The sequence below is a fragment of the Dermochelys coriacea genome, chromosome 4 (genome assembly GCF_009764565.3).
Source record: "Dermochelys coriacea isolate rDerCor1 chromosome 4, rDerCor1.pri.v4, whole genome shotgun sequence".
Taxonomy (NCBI): Eukaryota; Metazoa; Chordata; order Testudines; family Dermochelyidae; genus Dermochelys; species Dermochelys coriacea.
Window position 1 is genome coordinate 145,933,707 of NC_050071.1, and position 20,801 is coordinate 145,954,507.

Genomic DNA, 20,801 nt, shown 5'->3' on the forward strand with positions numbered 1-20,801 from the left:
TATCAACAGGTCACCCTCATAAGATCCACCTTCAGCGCACTGGGCCTCCTCTGAAACACTCAAAAGTCAATGCTCATCCCTACTCAGAGAATAGAGTTCATAGGGGCAGTGCTAGACTCAAGACAGACCAGAGTGTTCCTATGAGAGAGCTGGCTTTGTGGATGAGGTGATAGTCGATGTGTTGTTCCTTGACTTTAGCAAAGCTTTTGACACGGTCTCCCACAGTATTCTTGCCAGTAAGTTAAAGAAATATGGGCTGGATGAATAGAAAATAAGGTGGATAGAAAGCTGGCTAGATTGTCGGGCTCAACGGGTAGCGATCAATGGCTCCATGTCTACTTGGCAGCCGGTATCAAGCGGAGTGCCCCAAGGGTCGGTCCTCGGGCCGGTTTTGTTCAATATCTTCATTAATGATCTGGAGGATGGCGTGGATTGCACCCTCAGCAAGTTTGCAGATGACACTAAACTGGGAGGAGAGGTAGATACGCTGGAGGGTAGGGATAGGATACAGAGGGTCCTAGACAAATTAGAGGATTGGGCCAAAAGAAATATGATGAAGTTCAACAAGGACAAGTGCAGAGTCCTGCACTTAGGATGGAAGAATCCCATGCACCGCTACAGACTAGGGACCGAATGGCTAGGCAGCAGTTCTGCAGAAAAGGACCTAGGGGTTACAGTGGACGAGACACTGGATACGAGTCAACAGTGCGCTGTTGTTGCCAAAAAAGCCAATGGCATTTTGGGTTGCATAAGTAGGGGCATTACCAGCAGATCGAGGGACATTCCCCCTCTATTCGACATTGGTGAGGCCTCATCTGGAGTACTGTGTCCAGTTTTGGGCCCCACACTACAAGAAGGATGTGAAAAAATTGGAAAACATCCAGTGGAGGGCAACAAAAATGACTAGGGGACTGGAACACATGACTTATGAGGAGAGGCTGAGGGAACTGGGATTGTTTAGTCTGCAGAAGAGAAGAATGAGGGGGAATTTGATAGCTGCTTTCAACTACCTGAAAGGGGGTTCCAAAGAGGATGGATCTAGATTGTTCTCAGTGGTAGCAGATGACGGAACGAGGAATAATGGTCTCAAGTTGCAGTGGGGGAGGTTTAGGTTGGATATTAGGAAAAACTTTTTCACTAGGAGGGCGGTGAAGCACTGGAATGCATTACCTAAGGAGGTGGTGGAATCTCCTTCCTTAGGAGTTTTTAAGGTCAGGCTTGAGAAAGCCCTGGCTGGGATGATTTAGTTGGGGATTGGTCCTGCTTTGAGCAGGGGGTTGGACTAGATGACCTCCTGAGGTCCCTTCCAACCCGGATATTCTAGGATTCTATACCTCAGTCACGCTTCCAGGCCATTCACAACATCATACAGGACCTCAGATGGTTCCCTATAACCACAGTAATGAGTTTCTTTAAACTCCTAGGTCACACGGCATCTTGCGCGTATGTAGTGCAACGTGCAAGGCTCAGACCTTTCCAAGCTTGGCTAGCATTGGTGCATCGACCCATCAGGCACAGCCTAGACATGGTGGTTACCCTTTCACTGGGGGTCCTCAAGTCTCTTCACTGGTGGCTTGACCCGCACTTGGTGTGCACAGGGGTTGTGTTCTCCAAACTATGGGGTGAGGAGCTATCAAGGTTCCTTCCCCACTCTGAACTCTAGGGTACAGATGTGGGACCTTCATCAAAGACCCCCTAAGATTCTTCTTACCAGCTTAGGTTAAAGAGTTCCCCAAGGTACAAACTTTGCCTTGTCCTTGAACAGTATGCTGCCACCACCAAGCATTTTAAACAAAGAACAGGGAAAGAGACCACTTGGAGATGTCTTCCCCCAAAATATCCCCCAAGCCCTACACCCCCTTTCCTGGGGAAGGCTTGATAAAAATCCTCACCAGTTGGTACAGGTGAACACAGACCCAAACCCTTGGATCTTAAGAACAATGAAAAATCAATCAGGTTCTTAAAAGAAGAATTTTAATTAAAGAAAAAGGTAAAAGAATCACCTCTGTAAAATCAGGATGGTAAATACCTTACAGGATAATCAGATTGAAAACATAGAGAATCCCTCTAGGCAAAACCTTAAGTTACAAAAAGACACAAAAACAGGAATACACATTTCCTCCAGCACAGCTATTTTACCAGCTATTAAACAAAAGAAAATCTAATGCATTTTCTAGCTAGATTACTTACTAATTTAACAGGAGTTGGAAGGCTTGTATGTCTGATCTGTTCCCGGCAAAAGCATTACACAGAGAGAACCCTTTGTCCCCCCGTCCCCCTCACCTCCAGATTTGAAAGTATCTTGTCCCCTCATTGGTCATTTTGGGTCAGGTGCCAGGGAGGTTATCTTAGCTTCTTAACCCTTTACAGGTGAAAGGGGTTTGCCTCTGGCCAGGAGGGATTTTATAGCACTATATACAGAAAGGTGGTTACCCTTCCCTTTATATTTATGATAGGAGTGCACCTTGGAGAGCACAGAACTCAGGGCCTCTTGTCTTCGGAGGAACTCTTGCTTCACATCAGTGTGAGAGAGCTCAGGGCTGTCCGACTGGCATGTCAGGCCTTTTGGCCTCTCCTGGAGAGCAAGTGCATATCGGTCCTGACAGACAATACAACAGCAATGTTTTACATCAACAAACAGGGCATACGCTCTTCTCCCCTGTGTCAGGAAGCCCTCAAGCTCTGAGAGTTCTGCATAGCACATTCCATACTTTTGGACGCGTCCTGTCTTCCAGGGTCTCAGAATGAACTAGCAGGCCATCTCAGCAGGTCTTTTCACAATCACGAGTGGTCTATCCGCCCAGATGTAATAAGCAGCATCTTCTAGCAGATGGGAGTTCCCCAGATTGACCTGTTTGCCACAATGGCCAACAGGAAGTGCCTACAATTCTGCTCCTTCCTGAACCATAGCCTGGATTCGATGGCAGACACGTTTCTGCTTCCATGGAAGGACTGCCTGTTCTACACGGTAGCGAGGCGATGACTCACCAGTGCGGCTCCTCCTGCTGGTTGTCTCGGGAATTAGCTCTTCCAGCCTGGAGCGCCCTCTGCAGGCCGGTATCTCGCCTGCCGCTGGCCCCCCGTATCCCTCCTGGACCCCAGTGTCCCTTTTCCTTGGGGTGCTGCCCCCTGGCATCCCTTGTCATGCAGTCCCAGCTTCTGTCAGTCAGAGGTGTAGGGACACCCAGACCATGGGATTGCATCACTGACCATCTTGGCTAACAGCCATTGATGGCTGTATCGTACATGAACTTACTTAGCTCTTTTTTAAACCCAGGTACACTTTTGACCTTCACAGCATCCCCTGGCAACAAGTTCCACAGGTTGACTGTGCATTGTGTGAAGTATTTCCTTATGTTTCTTTTAAACATGCTGTTTATTAATTTAATTGGGTGACCCCTGGTTCTTGTGTTGCGTGCACTTTCTTCTCACCAGTCATGATTTTATAGACTCTCTCCTATCCCCCGTAGTCACCTCTTCTGAGCTGAGCAGCCCCAGTCTTTTTGCTCTCCTCCTACGGAAGCTGTTCCATCCGCCTCAGCATTTTTGTTGCCCTTCTCTGTACTTCTTCCAATTCCAATATCATTGTTGAGATGGGGCAACCAGAACTACAAACAGTATTCAAGGTGTGGGTGTACCCTGGTTTTTATACTGCAGCTGCACATTGACTGAATGTTTTCAGACAATTAGCTGTTACCACTTGGAGTCATTGTGGATAATTCTCAGAAAACATCTGCTCAGTGTGCAGCGGCCGTCAAAAAACCCAACAGAGTGTTAGGAATCACTAGGAAAGGGATAAATAATAAGACAGAAAATATAATGTAAATGTGTGGCAGATGCATACTTTGAATACTGCATGCAATTCTGGTTACACCACTCCAAAAAAGATATATTAGATTTGGAAAAAGACCAAAAAAGGACAGCCAAAATGCAGAGGGGTGTGGAACAGCTTCCATATGAGGAGAGATTAGAAAGACTGGGACTGTTCTGCTTAGAAAAAGAGATGACTAAGGGCAGGGGTGGCAGGTTTGTAGAAATTTTGGTGGTGCCCAGAACCCACTCACCCCCAAACTCCACCCCCTCGACTCTAAGGCTCTGGGAGAGAGTTTGTGTCGGGGGAGGAGGTCTGGGGTGCAGGCCTTGGGCTGGGGAAGGGGATTGAGGTGCAGGATGCGAGAGAGGTTGGACTCTGGGAGGGAGTTTGGGTGTAGGCTTTGGGCTGGGGGTGCAGAGGGCTGGGCTGGAGTTTGGGTGCAGAGGCTGGGCTGGGAGGGAGTTTGGGGGCCAGAGGGGGGGTGCAGGCTCTGGGAAGGAGTTTGGGGGCAGGAGAGGATGTGTGGGAAAGGGGTGGGGGTACAGGCTCTGGGACGGAGTTCGGGTGCTGTGTGTAGGCTTTGGGCTGGGACAGGGGCGCAGGAGGGGATGAGGGGTGCAGGTGCTGGGACTGAGTTTGGGTGCAGGGTGGGGGTGCAGGCTCTGGGAGGGAGTTTGGGGGCCAAACAGGGGGTGCAGCGTTTACCTAGGGCTCCTAGGCAGGACAGGCTGGGAGTCTCCATGTGCTGCTACCCCCAGGCACTGCCCCTGCAGCTTCCCATTGGCTGCAGGGGCACTTGGGGTGGGACACAGACCCACCTAGCCCAGGTGCTGCAAGGAAGAAGTTGCTCAGTTCCGCTGCCAGTGGTGAGTGGGGGCCCCGGGCTGTTTTAAATGGCCCGGGGGACATGTGGGGCCCAGGGGTGCAAGGGGGAGACCCGGCCCCAAACATTGATGGAGCCAGACCCCAGGCCAGGAATATTCCTGGTGCCCAGGCACCATGTACCCATAGGACTCGCCACCTATGACTAAGGGGAATATGAGAGAGGTCTATACAATCATGACTGGTGTGGAGAAAGTGAATAAGAAAGAGTTATTTATGCCTTCATGTAAAGGAAGAACCAGGGGTAACTCACTGAAATTAATAGGCAGCAGATTTAAAACAAACAAAAGGAAGTATTTCTGCAGACAGCACAGTCCATCTGTGAACACGTTGCAGGAGATTATGTGAAGGCCAAAAGCGTAACTGTGTTCAAAAAAATTAGATAGCTATTGATGGAACAATCCTCTGTGAAGTTATTAGCAAAGATCGAGTAGGACACAACCCTAACCCTCTGACTGCTAGAAGCTGGACTTGACAACAGGAGATGGATCACTCGATAATTGCCTTGTTTTGTTCATTCCCTCTGAATCATCTGGCATCAGAAACTGTCAGAAGATAGGATACTGGGCTAGATGAATCATTGGACTGACCCAGTCTGGCCATTCGTATGTCCTTACATATGAGGAAAACATTGGCTTTTACTTGGACAGAACCCAGCCTGTTAGACAATCTTCTAGGCTTATTGTTTCTTATGCAGATGAAATGAAGGGTCAAGCAGTCTCAGTTCAAACAATCTCCAGATGGGTCATTTCATTTATTAATACTGCATATTATGTAGCCAGCTCTCCTTCTGCTCAGATGCTCTCAACCCACTCAATGAAGGTGCAAGCGACATCTATAGCATTTCTGAACAATGTTCCCATTCAGGACATTTGTAGGGTGGATACTTGGTCTCCTGTGCGTACCTTTACTCATCACTATGCCATCACTACTGATTCCAGGTCAGATGCGAACTTTAGAAAGTGCTGAAATCACTATTGAAATAGACTGAACCCACCATCTACAACACTGCTTATGAGTCATCTGAGTGGCATATACATCTGCATCCACTCAGTGAAGACAGAACAGTTATTTACTTGTGTCAGGGTTTCCCCCCCCACTCTGAACTTTGGGGTACAGATGTGGGGACCCACATGAAAGACCCCCAAGCTTATATTTTACCAGCTTAGGTTAAAACTTCTTTAATACACTAATTCCTTACACTGGTATTGCTGCCACCACCAAGTGATTTACACAAAATATTCAGGGAAGGGTCACTTGGAATCCCTATCCCCTCAAGCCCCTTCACCCCCTTTCCTGGGGAGGTTTGAGCATAATATACCAGCCAGTTGCTTTAGCAATGTAAGCACAGACCAGACCCTGTCTCTTCAGGACACTGAAATCAATCAGGTTCTTAAAAGAAGAACTTTATTATTAAGAAAAAAAGTAAAAGAATCACACCTGCAAAATCAGGATGGAAGGTAACTTTACAGGGTAATAAAAAGATTTAAAACAGAGGATTCCCCTCTGTGCTCAGCTTCCCAGTTACAAAAACAGGACTGAAACTACCTCTGTAGCATAGGAAAATTCACAAGCCAAAACAAAAGATAACCTAATGCATTTCCTTGCCCTACTCACAGTTTCTGTGGTTTTATATGGACTATTCCAGGTATATGTTTCAAGAGATATCGTATCTGCTCGGCTTCTCCCTCTGTCCGGAGAGGGAACAACCCACAGAACAACAAAACAAATCCTTCCCCCTGCCCAGATTTGAAAGTATCTTGTTTCCTCATTGGTCCTTCTGGTCAGGTGCCAACTAGGTTATTTGAACTGCTTAATCCTTTACAGGTAAAGCAATCCAATACAGCTGCCAAGCATACATAAAGGTTGCTACCCTTTCCCCTATATTCATGACAACCTGTTTTTTGAGATAGGGATGTAGATGTGTATTCCACAACCCACCCTCTGTCCCCTCTGCACAGGAGTCTTCGGCCACTCTTCCAGTGCAAAGGAACAGGGGGGTCCACAACCTGGAGAGTGGACATGAAGAGTTGTAGGGTGCATGCACCTCCCTGAGGGATGCTGCTGCCAAAGATTTCTGTCTCTGGCACAATGTGCATCCACACACCTGTGTGGAATACACATCTGCACCCATATTTCAAAGAACAGCAGTTACAAACAGGTAAGTAACCGTTCAATCATAAAAAGAAAAGGAGTACTTGTGGCACCTTAGAGACTAACAAATTTATTAGAGCATAAGCTTTCGTGAGCTACAGCTCACTTCATCGGATGCATTTGGTTCAATCATAGTCCTCTTTGTACAATTTTTTCCACATTTGAAGACTTATGTCATCCCTCAGTCCTCTCTCTCCTCTTCTCTAGATTAATCATACCCATTTCTTTCAGCCTTTCCTCATAAGTAAAATGCCTTGCAGTGATTAGGTTCAGGGGTACTGTCATGGGAAGCAGCCCTCAGCACCCAACTGGCACCCCCTCCTGGCAATGAGCTCCAGGGTGACGCCCATGGTCTGCACATGGTCTGTCTCTGCTTTCACCTATAGCTCCTCTCTCAGTTCCCAGGATCACCGCATCCTCTTCTCAACTCAGCCCCCCATCTGGGTCATTATCTGTGTTTTCCCCTTCTGGGTGAGATATCTCTGTTGAACAGTCCAGCCACTTTCCCAGTGGCAAGTGGAGGGGGATCCACTACCACCCACTACTCTGGGTCCCAGGGACTCTGTAACTAGCAGCCTCCAGCTGCACCTCAAATTCCTTTCACTGCTTCTATGTCTCCCTGGGCCCCTTCCCATGGCCACAGCACCTTCTTTGCCCTCACCTAAGGGAGCTCAGTGCTCAGTCCCAGGGCCAGCCACTGCCCTGTCCAAGGGGCTTACCATTCTTAGCCCTTCGGGGACACAGTCCTTAATCCCCAGGCTCCCAGCAGCCACTGACCCTGCTGTGCCCTGCAGCTCCCTTTTCTATAGACCAGCTGGGCCTGATTGGCTGTTCCTCACACCCCTCTCCTACTGGCTGCTTTCTACGCAGCCTCCCTAGTGCTCTGTTAACCCCTTGCAGGTCAGTGTGGTGCGGACGTCCCATGACAGGCACATTGGCTCCTTGCAGCTCATTTAATGTTTGCTGCTATCTCTGTGATCTTTACTATTCTGGACAGAAAGGAAGGGTTTAGGTCAGGCTCTGATATGAACACCTTCCCTTTGTACCCAGGGGCAAGGACAGTCTCTAGTGATATTAAACCCCCCTCCTAGGGACTGGTTCTCCTGCTAAGACAATACCCTCAGTCCCAGTCTCAAGGAGTTCTTTGACCTGGTGCCAAGCTGCCGTTGACACCTGCTTGGATTTTCTCCCACAGGTTTTCATTGTGGGGCTCATTGCTGACAGGAAGTTCCACCACTTCAATGCTGTTCTGGAGGCCTATATCCAGCAGCACTTCAGTGCCACACTGGCCTACAAGTAAGTATCAGGTCGTGAACCTGCCTCCACGCACATAGGGCCCTCATTTCTGTCTCCGCCCATCCACTCCTGGCCATGGAGCCAGCAGATCAGAAACCCGAGGTGCAGTGGGATGCCATGGAGCTGTAGGTGTCAGGAGAACCTGGAGGGAGAACCCTGCAGTGCAGGAAGCTCCCCTTTTTCTTCACTGTTCTGCCCGCCAGGGGTCTGGCATTTGAAAACCTGAGTGTGACTCTGCATGGGCCCTGAACTCTACAGTATATCTGGAGTTCTCCTTAGACCAGGTTCTGTGGTAGGAAGGGTTAGATTTAAGAGGCATATTAACCTTCAGGCTCCGCTTCCCACATCTCTGTCTCCACCGTGCAGGAAGCTGATCTCAGTGCTGACGCAGTATGTGGATTCAGCCAGACGAGGGGAGCCCTGTGATGCGCTCTTACGCACCTTCAAAGCCTTGGAGTATATCTTCAAATTCATTGTCCGCTCCAGACACCTCTTTGCCCAGTAAGTGTCACTGATTATTTGCACTCGCTTTCCAGTGCTTCTCCAGCAGCCAGGCCACAGTACAAGCTCAGCAGGGTCAGGCCAGCTCAGTACTTGGACATGAGACCTACAGGAAAAACTCAAGTTGTTGTAGGAAGTGGTGCTGGAGTAATGATGGCAGGGAGCAGTGTGCTGGAGGGGTGCTTTCCCTACTGCTGAGTTAATACTGAGACCAGTGACCTAGCATGGTGCTGGGTGCTCTGCGCTCTTGTGGTGCCACCTTTTGGATGTAAAGCAGAGATGATTTTCATTCGTGCTCACTAAAATTCTCTGGCTCTTTTTGTAGGTGTCACAGTGTTAACTATGGTATTCTAGTCAAATTCTAACCCATGCAATTACATTTTGCTTTCCTGAAGTTCCCTTCTATTTTCAGTTGGATACAGTATTTTTTGACCTCCTGCCCTAACCTGTTGTGTTGCTGTGTCATGGTTAAACAGTTGAAATTCAGTGTTGTGTGAGTAATCACCCTATACAGAGTCTGCAAAGGATGGTGTCTGATAGCAGTTTAATCATTGTTAGAGTGGAGACTAACGTTCAGTTACTTATTAAGCTGATTAATTCAATTTTCTCCTATTAATTTGTTGTTTGAAAGTATCCGATGCAATGTGGGAAGTTTAATTCTTCATTGTGCAATAATCCATGGATCTGGTACAAGGGGTACTTCAGCCTTCTTGCAGCTTGGGGGAAGAACCAGACCTGTCTGCCACTAGCATCAGGAAAATGTTCTATCCCCAGAAATTCTGCCAGGTTTCCTCTACTCCCCAGTGACAGGTGGGCAGCTTTCCTCATGCGGAACCTTTCTGAGGGAAATTATTTCACATTTCAAACTAACAGTTTGACTCAAGAATTTGTCTGTCTAATTTGCAGCTGTGTTCTAGGGCTGTTTGGGGAGCTTTTCCCATCAGTTTTCTTTCCCCTTCTAAGTTGTTGTGGCAGCCGGTGTCTCTTCAGGCAGAGAGGTAGGCCAGGAATGCCAAAGGCAAAAGGAAAGGTCTGTGCCTCCAACTTCTCCCCCTTCATTGAATGTCTGGACAGGAAGCTTGGCCTTCTCTGTGTGGACAATGCAGTGTCCCCTTAACAGTCCCGTCCAGATAGGGTTACCTCGTAAGAATGGCCATACTAGGTCAGACCAAAGGTCCACAGTATCCTGTCTTCCAACAGCGGCCAATGCCAGGTGCCCCAGAGGGAATGAACAGAACAGATAATCATCAAGTGATCCATCCCGTCGCCCATTCCCAGTTTCTGGCAAACAGAGGGAAGGGGTACCATCCCTGCCCATCCTGGCTAATAGCCATTGTTGGACCTATCCTCTGTGAATTTATCTAGTTCTTTTTTGAATCCTGTTATAGTCTTGGCCTTCACAACATCCTCTGGCAAAGAGTTCCACAGGTTGACTGTGTGTTGTGTGAAGGAATACTTCTTTTTGTTTGTTTTAAACCTGCTGCCTATTAACCTTATGCCGAAATCCCTAAAGTGGGCACCAGCAGCCACCATCCTGCTCCGCTTAGCTGCCCTCTTCCCTTCCCTCTGTCCCTCCACTCGGACCATAGATGGAGAACACTGGATGCAGCATTGACAATGCCAGAGTATAGTAAGTGGCCTTAGGCCTAGTCCCCTCTCCCTGCTGCCATCCTATAACAGGCCTCTCAGAAGTTCCCAGGGAAATGCAGACCCATTTGTCCCATATGGACTCTGTACAATAGAGAGGGTTAGAGCTTCTGGGGAGACCATTCTCAAACCTCAGTCCTTTCCTTGAGAGACCCTGAAGGTGTCCCTGAACAGGAGGGGAGCCAATAAGTTTGCCCTCAAAGAGGTCGGGGAGAACCCTAATCACCTGAAATATTTCTGGAGCAATCCCTGAGCCCAGTTTCACTTTTCCTCTGAAGTAGGCTCATGGGCCAGTTACTCAAAGGACAAATAAATAAATCCATCAGCATCTGAGCTTCTCCTGCTCACCCTTGTGGCACACAGCATAGCAGTATGATGGTTCTTGGGGTAGCCAAGGCTGTGGGTCACCCCACTTCCTCCAGCTTGAAGAAGTCTTGCTGGTGCTCAGCTGGGTGTCAGCTCCCTAACACCATTAGCCAGTTAGCTATTCAAGCTCTCTCCTCTGGGGTAGGCCAGCCCTGACTTTGCCTTGCAGATTAACAATAGGTGCACCCAGTCCCTGAGTCCCTTTGAAGTCTTCCCCTGTGATATCCAGCCCCTGATACTGGTTACTCACAGAATTACCAGGTCCACTGCTCCCAAAGGAACAGAACACACCAGTTTATATGATTCAACTCAGGGTCAGTACTTTGCTTAACATAACGGCACTGATGTAGATTTATAGTGAAAACACAAATACGTTTATTATCAAAGATTTAAGATTCAAATAATAGTGAGTAAGAATATTGGAAACAAATGGTTACATATAAAACAAAATCATAATATGCTTTCAGAAGAGTAAACTTCACTAACAGGTTAACCTCCTGTCTAAAGAAGTTGATTTCATCCAAAGTACTCTGCAGCATTTTCAGTCAAACTTGAGATCCTGTTTTCATGAATGCAAATGTACTGTCCATTTATGTACTAGGTACAGGATGAAGGGGTGTCTTCTCTGCCTTTTAGATATACCTCTATTGTTCATTGTCTTGACTCATAGCCAGGATAACCTCCCATGGTTTGTTTTTTTCCTGTGTGCTCCTTTCCTGTTGATTTCATATCTCTTTGTATGTAAATGGACATCTGTTGTGTTAGCTTACAATGCTTAATTTACATCCTGACAGAGAGAGAAGAATAAACATCTCTTGTCTGAGAGAAACCTAGGTTTGTTTACGTTTGCTGATAACTAATACATTGATATAGATTTGAAAACATATTTTCAGTATATATACATAACTTCTCACATCGTAGCTTTACATACATTTCACAGTGGTATTAATGGCTAGCATGACACTGGTTTTCATTAGAGACCTCACATGGCATGCTTTGTGAGACTTGTGAGATTTCTGTAACTCCTCTGCTCCACCTGACACACGCACACACACATCTTCCTTGTCAGGGGAGGAGGCATAGAGTTAGAGGATCAAAATAATAATATATATTAGAACAATCAGAAGGTAGACTCTTTGAGACACAGTGCTGTGAAACTGTGCTCAGATGGTGTGGGTTTCCCAAGGTAAGTATATCCTCCTCATACTTCTTGGGAAGATATAAGAGAGGACTGGGAAATTCTAGCCACTCCTAAAAACTGTGAAGGTACCTGCCTGTTATCCCCAGCTGCTACATCAGAATGTCATATACTAATAACCAGTCTGTTGTGCCCAGCTGGTGCTGCAGGTTACAATGCTTCCTCACCTCCTCCTCTCGTCAGCAGTTGACTATGGAATGACAAGATGGAGAGCCACCCAGATATGCAAGAACAAGCAGGTGCTAAGGGCCCCCTTGGACCACCATTTACTTAATTCTAGGCCCTCACCCTCCATTTTATAAGGCCAAAAGATTCTTTAGTGTGCACCAATTCAGATTCAACCTGGTGTCACTACTAAATGTGTCTATATTCCCTGGTTGGAGATTCAGTGTTTCCAACTGAGAGAGATGTTCATCTGAAAGAGTGGGCTTCTCACTCTACAGGCCCTTCACAGGCAGCCATGTCTGGGCAGGGTCACCTTAACCCCCCTCCCCTGGGCATGAAAGCTCTCAAGCAGCATCAGAACTGGCGGGGGGGGGGGGGAATTATGAGGTGTCATCTTATACCCTAAGGGCCTCCTTGTGTTTTGGTCAAGCGGTGCTAAAAAGGGTGGGCTGCACTACAGGTGGTACCCCTCCCAGCCTAAACCTCTCACAGCTTATGCACTGGTTTCAGAGTAGCAGCCGTGTTAGTCTGTATTCGCAAAAAGAAAAGGAGGACTTGTGGTACCTTAGAGACTAACAAATTTATGTACCGTCTTTCTGAAAAGACAGGGGGATGCATATTTGTTTCACACTGGTGCATGGAGCTTTGCTCACTGAGAGCAGATGCCCAGGCAAATCAGTTCTCAGCTTGTTCTCTGTGCTAAAGTGAGAAACTTTTCTAAAAACGGAGACTAATCAGTCAGATCTTCAGAAAAGTCAAGGTAGAATCCTGGTCCCTGACAGATACAACAGAAAAGAATAAAGATCAAATGGAAAGTTGAAATGGTCCCTGAAGTAGAAGAGGAGAGAATACCACTTTGCAAGGGGTAACTAGAGCAAGTCCAGGGTGCTGAGGCAAAGTCAGAACAGTTATCTCAGAACAATCTACATGGCTCCTACCCATGCAAAGTTAGACCTCCAGACTAGTGTCAGGAACACTTGGCTATGTAGACCTTTGGACAAAATAAGGTTACTGGTCATTGTCCAGAATGAGTACTTTATGGAGCTGTGCGAGAACCACAGGCTCTGTTTTGCCCACCCCCAATCTTGAATACCCCAAGGAAACACCAAGATAGGTAGGAAACCATTGATCCTCCACTTCATTTTGGAGCTATATAATCCATGCATTCTCCATCAGGAGCAGTTCTCTTTCCATCCTAACTTTGAGAATTAAGGAGCAAGGAAGGAGGACTCTGCCTGAAACATCTGAACAAGTTCCTAAAGGAGGTTCAGTTTCACATTCCCATTTTACCATCCCACAACATCCCTTGCTTTGTATATAGATAGCATTTGGAGCATTACCATTTGATCTGGCAAATGCTCCTGCTGTCTCTTTCCTGATCACCATGGTATTATAGGTTTCAGAGTAGCAGCCATGTTAGTCTGTATTCGCAAAAAGAAAAGGAGTACTTGTGGCACCTTAGAGACTAACAAATTTATTTGAGCATAAGCTTTGGTGAGCTACAGCTCACTTCATCAGATGCATTCTTTAGTCAGGACTCCATAGTTAAGGCTGAGTTACATTTTGCTCTTACAGTAGGGAATCAATGTCTTTGTTATACATGAAAAATACAGTGTATCCTCCCCAAACTTACAGTATATACTCTTTCAATTTTAAGAGAATTTACAAATAAAGCCATTAATCAGATTGAGTCAAAATTAATTAAACAGTGATTCTTTAAGAAATGTAGCATCTGTTAGTCTTTCTGGTGTGTCAATGATCTTAACAACAGAATAACACAGACTCTTTAAACTTTCCATATAGCTATAATTAATTGAAATCTTGTGTACAGGCTATAATTTGAAGAAATTAGGTTCTAATTAAGTTACAGTCTTTCATAATTTATCTAATTGATAATTAAATCATCTTAACTTTAGTACCCAGAAAGATAATGGAACAAATATTCAAACAATCAATATGTAAGCATCTAGAAGATAATAAGGTGCTAAGTAACAGTCAACATGGATTTCTCAAGTACAAATCATGTCAAACCAGTCTAATGTCCTTCTTTGACAGGGTAACAAGCCTTGTGAATGGGGGAAGCAGAAGACGGGATACATCTTGACTGTATGTGAGATAGTATCAAAAGCCTTATGAACCTTCTCATAAGCAAATTAGAGAAATATAACCTAGACAAACCTACTGTAAGGTGGGTGTACAACTGGTTGGAAAGCCGTATTCAGACGGTAGTTATTAATGGCTCATAATCAAGCTCATAGGGTATATTGAGTAGGGTCCTGCAGGGAGCTGTCCTGGGTCCAATTCTATTCAGTATCTTCATCAGTGATTTAGATAATGGCATAGAGAGTACACTTATAAAGTTTGTGGATGATGATACCAAGCTGGGAAGGATTGGAAATGCTTTGAAGAACAGGATTAGAATTCAAAATGATCTTGACAAACTGGAGAAATGGTCTGAAATAGATAGGATGAAATTCAATAAGGACAAATGCAAAGTACTCCATTTAGGAAGGGATAATTAATTGCACAAATACAAAATGGCAAATGACTGTCTAGGAAGGAGTACTGCCGAAAAGGAACTGGGAGTTAGAGTAGATCAGAAATTAAATATGGGTCAACAGTGTAACACTGTTGCAAAAAAAATCGAACATCATTCCGGGATATATTAGCAGGCATGTTGTAAGCAAGACACCATATGGGTGACAACATTTCATTACCCCTGCCTGCAAGATTTCTGTGAATTTTAACCCAAACCAGCCAAAATTGATCACCTTGATTTATCAGGTGTGTCTATGCAAATAAGATCTACTCATGAGGTCTTTCCCCTAGTTCATCAAAAGATGGCAGTAGAGAGCTCACTCAGAGCAATGGTTACAATTTAATTAGTGCAAATTATCCACATGCTCTGCAACAGGAGAAACTGTTGTCTCTGCTCAAAGTATAGTTAAAACAATCTCTGATTTAGAAAAGTACAATTGAATTATCCTGACAATGGAAATTGTCTCAGCTAGTGTGAATTTCAGGGGGTGGGGCATTCCCTGACTGCCAATGGCTGATAGGTCTGGTTCTGCTCCCAAGATGCAAGCCAGTTGAAATATCCATCACAACAGAATTACAGATCTTATTACTTGAGAAAGGACACTTTCAGGTAAACTGGAACAGTTTTCCTTTTCTGCATATTGCTCACAAACCATCCCGTGCAAGTATTCACTATGTATGTTGGATAGCTGTGAGTGCTCAGACAAGTCCCATAATATTGAGCTGTCTGCCTCATTGGATGAGTATGGAAGCACTCCTGGCATGTGCAAATGTAAAATTGTTTTTTCACAAATACTCACATATGCAACTTTCCATGAATTCTTGTGCCAGTGAAGCCCAACAATGTGATTGCTCATGGGAAAAAAGAATAAAAGGGACAGAAGAGCAAAAGGAAATTCCAAGGAGACTGTGAGAGAATTGCTCATTTGCTTGGCTACAATTCATATTATTCGTATCCTGTCCCTTCTCTTAGTAACAAGGAGAGGGAGCTATCTTGCGTTATTTTAAACTTTGTTCTAATTTAGAAGCTGTTCAAGAAGGATTGTAATTCATTCTAATTCTCATTGTGTATTAAGTTAAATTACCGTGTATTGCTTAAATCGGCCTCTGTACCAGATGACTGGCAGATAGCTAATCTGATGCCAATTTTAAAAAAGAGTTTCGGAGGTGATCCCGGCAATTACAGGCTGGTGAGCCTAACTTCAGTACCAGGCAAATTGGTTGAAACTGTAGTAAAGAACAGAATTATCGAATATATAGATTTACATGATATGTTAGGGAAGAGTCAACACAGCTTTTATAAAAGGAACTCATGCCTCACCAATCTGTTTGAATTCTTTGAGAAAGTCAATAAACATGTGGGCAAGGGTGATCCAACGTATATAGCATACCTGGACTTTCAGAAAGCCTTTGACAAGGTCCCTCACAAAAGGATCTTAAGCAAAGTAAGCTGTCATGGGATAAGAGGGAAGGTCCTTCCATGGCTAAAGTAAGTGGTTGAAAGAAAAGAAATAAAGGGTAGGAATAAATGGTCAGTTTTCACGGTGGAGAGAGGTAAACAGCAGGGTCCCCAAGGGATCGGTATTGGGAGCAGTGCTGTTCAACATATTCGTAAATGATCTGGAAAAAGGGGTAAACAATGAGGTGGCAAAGTTTGGAGAGGATACAAAATTACTCAAGATAGTTAAGTCTAAAACACACTGCAAATAGTTACAAAGGGATCTCCCAAAACTGGGTGACTGGGCAACAAAATGGCAGATGAAATTCAGTGTTGATAAGTGCAAAGTAATGCACACTGGAAAACATAATCCCCACTATTCATACAAAACGATGGGGTCTAAGTTAGCTGTTATACTCCGGAAAGCAATCTTGGAGTCGTTGTGGATAGTCCTCTGAAAACATCTGCTCAATATGCAGCAGCAGTCAAAAAAAGCTAACAATGGTAGGAACCGTTAGAAAAGGGGTAGATGATAAGACAGAAAATATTATAATGCCAATATATAAATCCATGGTATGCCCACACCTTGAACACTGCATGCAGTTCTGGTTGCTCCATCTCAAAAAAGATACATTAGAACAGGAAAAAGTACAGAGAGGAGCACCAAAAATGCTGAGGGGTCTGGAACAGCTTCTGTAGGGAGGAGAGATGAAAAAGACTGGAACTTTTCAGCTTAGAAAAAAGACAACGGGGGGGGGGGGGAGGGATATGATACAGGTCTATAAAATCACAAACCCTGTGGAGAAAGTGATTAGGGACGTGTTATTTATCCCTTCACATAACACACGAACCAGGAGTCACCTAATGAAATTAATAGGGAGCAGGTTTAAAACAAATATAATGAAGTACTTTTTCACACAATGCACAGTCAGTCTGTGGAACTGTACCAGAGGGTGTTGTAAAGGCTAAAAGTATAACTGGTTTCAAAAAATAATTAAATAAGTTCATGGAGGACAGGTACATCAATGGCTATTAGCCAAGAAGGTCTGAGATGCAAGCCCATGCACTGGATGTCCCTAAACCTCTGACTGCCAGAAGCTGGGACTGGATGACAGAGTATGGATCATGTGATAAATTGCCCTGTTCTGTTCACTCCCTCTGAAGCATGTTCAGTTCTGGTCTCCCATGTTTAAAAAGGATGAATTCAAACTGGAGCAGCTACAGAGAAGGGCTACTAGGATGATCCGAGGAATGGAAAACTTGTCTTATGAAAGGAGACTTAAGGAGCTTGGCTTGTTTAGCCTAACTAAAAGAAGGTTGAGGGGAGATATGATTGCTCTCTATAAATATATCAGAGTGATAAATACAGGAGAGGGAGAGGAATTATTTAAGCTCAGCACCAATGTGGACACAAGAACAAATTGGTATAAATTGGCCACCAGGAAGTTTAGTCTTGAAATTAGACGAAGGTTTCTAACCATCAGAGGCGTGAAGTTTTGGAATAGCCTTCCAAGGGAAGCAGTGGGGGCAAAAGATCTATCTGGCTTTAAGATTCTACTCAATAAGTTTATGGAGGAGATGGTATGATGGGATAATGTGATTTTGGTAATTATTTGATCTTTAAATATTCAGGGTAAGTAGGCCTAATCCCCTGAGATGGGATATTAGATGGATGGGATTTGAGTTACCCAGGAAAGAATTTTGTGTAGTATCTGGCTGGTGAATCTTGCCCATATGCTCAGGGTTTAGCTGATTGCCATATTTGGGGTCGGGAAGGAATTTTCCTCCAGGGCAGATTGGAGAGGCCCTGGAGATTTTTCGCTTTCCTCTGTAGCATGGGGCAAGGGTCACTTGAGGGAGGATTCTCTGCTCCTTGAAGTCTTTAAACCACGATTTGAGGACTTCAATAGCTCAGACATAGGTGAGGTTTTTCGTAGGAGTGGGTGGGTGAGATTCTGTGGCCTGCGCTGTGCAGGAGGTCAGACTAGATGATCAGAATGGTCCCTTCTGACCTTAGTATCTATGAATCTATCTACAAGCATCTGGCACCAGCCACTGTCAGAAGACAGGATACTAAGAACATGAGAATGGCCCTACTGGGTCAGACCAAAGGTCCATCTAGCCCAGTATCCTGTCTTCCGACAGTGGCCAGTGCCAGGTGCCCCAGAGGGAATGAACAGAACAGATAATCATCAAGTGATCCAGCTCCTGTCTGCTCATTCCCAGCTTCTGGCAAACAGAGGCTAGGGACACCATTCCTGTCCATCCTGGCTAATAGCCATTGATGGACCTGTCCTCTATGAGTTTATCTAGTTCTTTTTTGAACCCTGTTATTGTCTTGGCCTTCACAATATCCTCTGGCAAGGAGTTCCACAGGCTGACTGTGCGTTGTGTGAAGAAATACTTCCTTTTATTTGTTTTAAACCGGCTGCCTATTAATTTCATTTGATGGCCCCTAGTTCTTGTGTTATGAGAAGTAGTAAACAACACTTCCTTATCTACTTGCTCTACACCAGTCATGATTTTATAGACCTCAATCATATCTCCCCTTAGCCGTCTCTTTTCCAAGCTGAAAACTCCCAGTCTTATTAATCTCTCCTCATATAGAAGCCGTTCCATACCCGTAATAATTTTTGTTGCCCTTTTCTGAACCTTTTACAATTCCAATATATCTTTTTTGAGATGGGGCGACCACATCTGCATGCAGTATTCAAAATGTGGGCGTACTATGGATCTATATAGAGGCAACATGATATTTTCTGTCCTGTTATCTATTCCTTTCTTAATTATTCCCAGCGTTCTGTTTGCTTTTTTGACTGCCACTTCACATTGAATGAATGTTTTCAGAGAACTATCCACAATGACTCCAAGATCTCTTTCAAGCATTCTTACAGACAGCCCCCCCAGCGTGAAGCAAATACTCTCCAGCAACCACACACCACACAACAAAAACACTAACAAAGGAACCTACCCTTGCAACAAAGCCCGATGCCAACTCTGTCCACATATTTATTCAAGTGACACCATCATAGGACCTAATCACATCAGCCACGCCATCAGGGACTCGTTCACCTGCACATCTACCAATGTGATATATGCCATCATTTGCCAGCAATGCCCCTCTGCCTTGTACCTTAGCCAAACCGGACAGTCTCTATGCAAAAGAATAAATGGACACAAATCTGACACCAGGAATCATAACATTCAAAAACCCTTCAACCTCTCTGGCCACTCACTAAAAGACTTAAGGGTGGTAATTTTGCAACAGAAAAGCTTCAAAAACAGACTCCAACGAGAAACTGCTGAGCTTGAATTAATATGCAAACTAGATACCATTAACTTGGGTTTGAATAGAGACTGGGAGTGGCTGGGTCATTACACATATTGAATCTATTTCCCCATGTTAAGTATCCTCACATCTTCTTGTCAACTGTCTAATTGGGCCATCTTGATTATCACTACAAAAGTTTTTTTCTCCTGCTGATAATAGCTCATCTTAATTCATTAGCCTCTTACAGTTTGTATGGCAACTTCCACCTTCTCTGTATGTATATATATATCTTCTTACTATATGTTCCATTCTATGCATCTGATGAAGTTGGCTATAGCCCACGAAAGCTTATACTCAAATAAATTTGTTATTCTCTAAGGTGCCACAAGTACTCCTTTTCTTTTTGCTGATACAGACTAACATGACTGCTACTCTGAAACCAGTTTTGAGAGATCCTTTTGTAGCTCTTTTGCAGTCTGCCTGGGTCTTAACTATCTTTAGTAATTTTGTATCATCTGCAAATTTTGCCACCTCACTGTTTACCCCTTTTTCCAGATCATTCATGAATATGTTGAATAGGACTGGTCCCAGAACAGACGCCTGGGGGACACCACTATTTATCTCTCTCCATTCTGAAAACTGACCATTTATACCTACCCTTTGTTTCCTATCTTTTAACCAGTTACCAATCCGTGATAGGACCTTCCCTCTTATCCCATGGCAGCTAAATCTGCGTAAGAGCCTTTGGTGAGGGACCTTGTCAAGGGTTAGATGGACCATTGGTCTGTCCAGCACGGCTGTTCCTATGTTCTTATGAAGTCTGAATAGGCCCTGTAGGAAGAATTAGGGCCTCCTTGGATATATTCTTTCTTATGTCATCAACTAAAAAGGTCACTTCAGTGAACAAGGGAGGAAGAGGAGTCTGATATTTATTCTGTTTGTTTTGCCTCAGACTCTACGAAGGGAAAGAAAAAGAAGAATTCCAGGCATCGTTGCAGCAATTCTTCCTGACTGTCAATCAGCTGATGAAATCCACCCCGGAGGGTACAATCATGGTGTCCCAGGTGAGGAGGGCAGGGAAGACCTGGCCTTATGATATGTGGTTTTGTCCCTACAGCTGAAACCCCAGCATGGTTCTGGAGAGGGCAGGTATATGGGAGTGTGTTTGTGTGTGTGTGTGCACTCATGTATGTGCCTCATTCTCGGAAGCATCTGTTGCTGCCCTCTGTCAGACATCATACAGAACAAGACTGGCCACTGAGCAGATCCAGTCTAGCAATTCCTGTGCGTTTCTGCAGGGTGCTAGAATTTGCCACCCTGTTACACATGGTTAGATGGAGAGAGGGGACCTGCATCGAGCAGAATTGGTGCCATTAAGTATTACTGCATTGGAATCCTTCCCTGTTGGCACAATGCCATGTCTAGTAGAGAGGGAGGGAGTTACACAGCGCCTCCGTTGGCTACCCCTTCTCTGTCACACTAAACAAAAGCTTCTGGTCTTAAATTTCAAGACCCTTCCTAGCCTATCCCC

At 45.0% G+C, this 20,801-nt stretch overlaps 1 protein-coding gene across 6 annotated transcripts in view; it reads left to right on the forward strand.

Annotated features, from left to right (window-relative positions):
* LOC119854624 (dedicator of cytokinesis protein 2-like) overlaps nt 1-20,801 on the forward strand; it is a 337,122-nt gene that overhangs the window by 125,637 nt on the left and 190,684 nt on the right. For all 6 annotated transcript variants that reach the window (XR_006280678.1, XR_006280679.1, XM_038399401.2 and 3 more), the window contains 3 exons: nt 8,046-8,146; nt 8,513-8,647; nt 20,223-20,334. Coding sequence is in view for 4 of the 6 variants with exons in the window: in XM_038399401.2 (XP_038255329.1) it covers nt 8,046-8,146; nt 8,513-8,647; nt 20,223-20,334 (348 nt within the window). In the remaining 2 variants the exon portion in view is untranslated. The remainder of the gene's footprint in view (nt 1-8,045; nt 8,147-8,512; nt 8,648-20,222; nt 20,335-20,801) is intronic.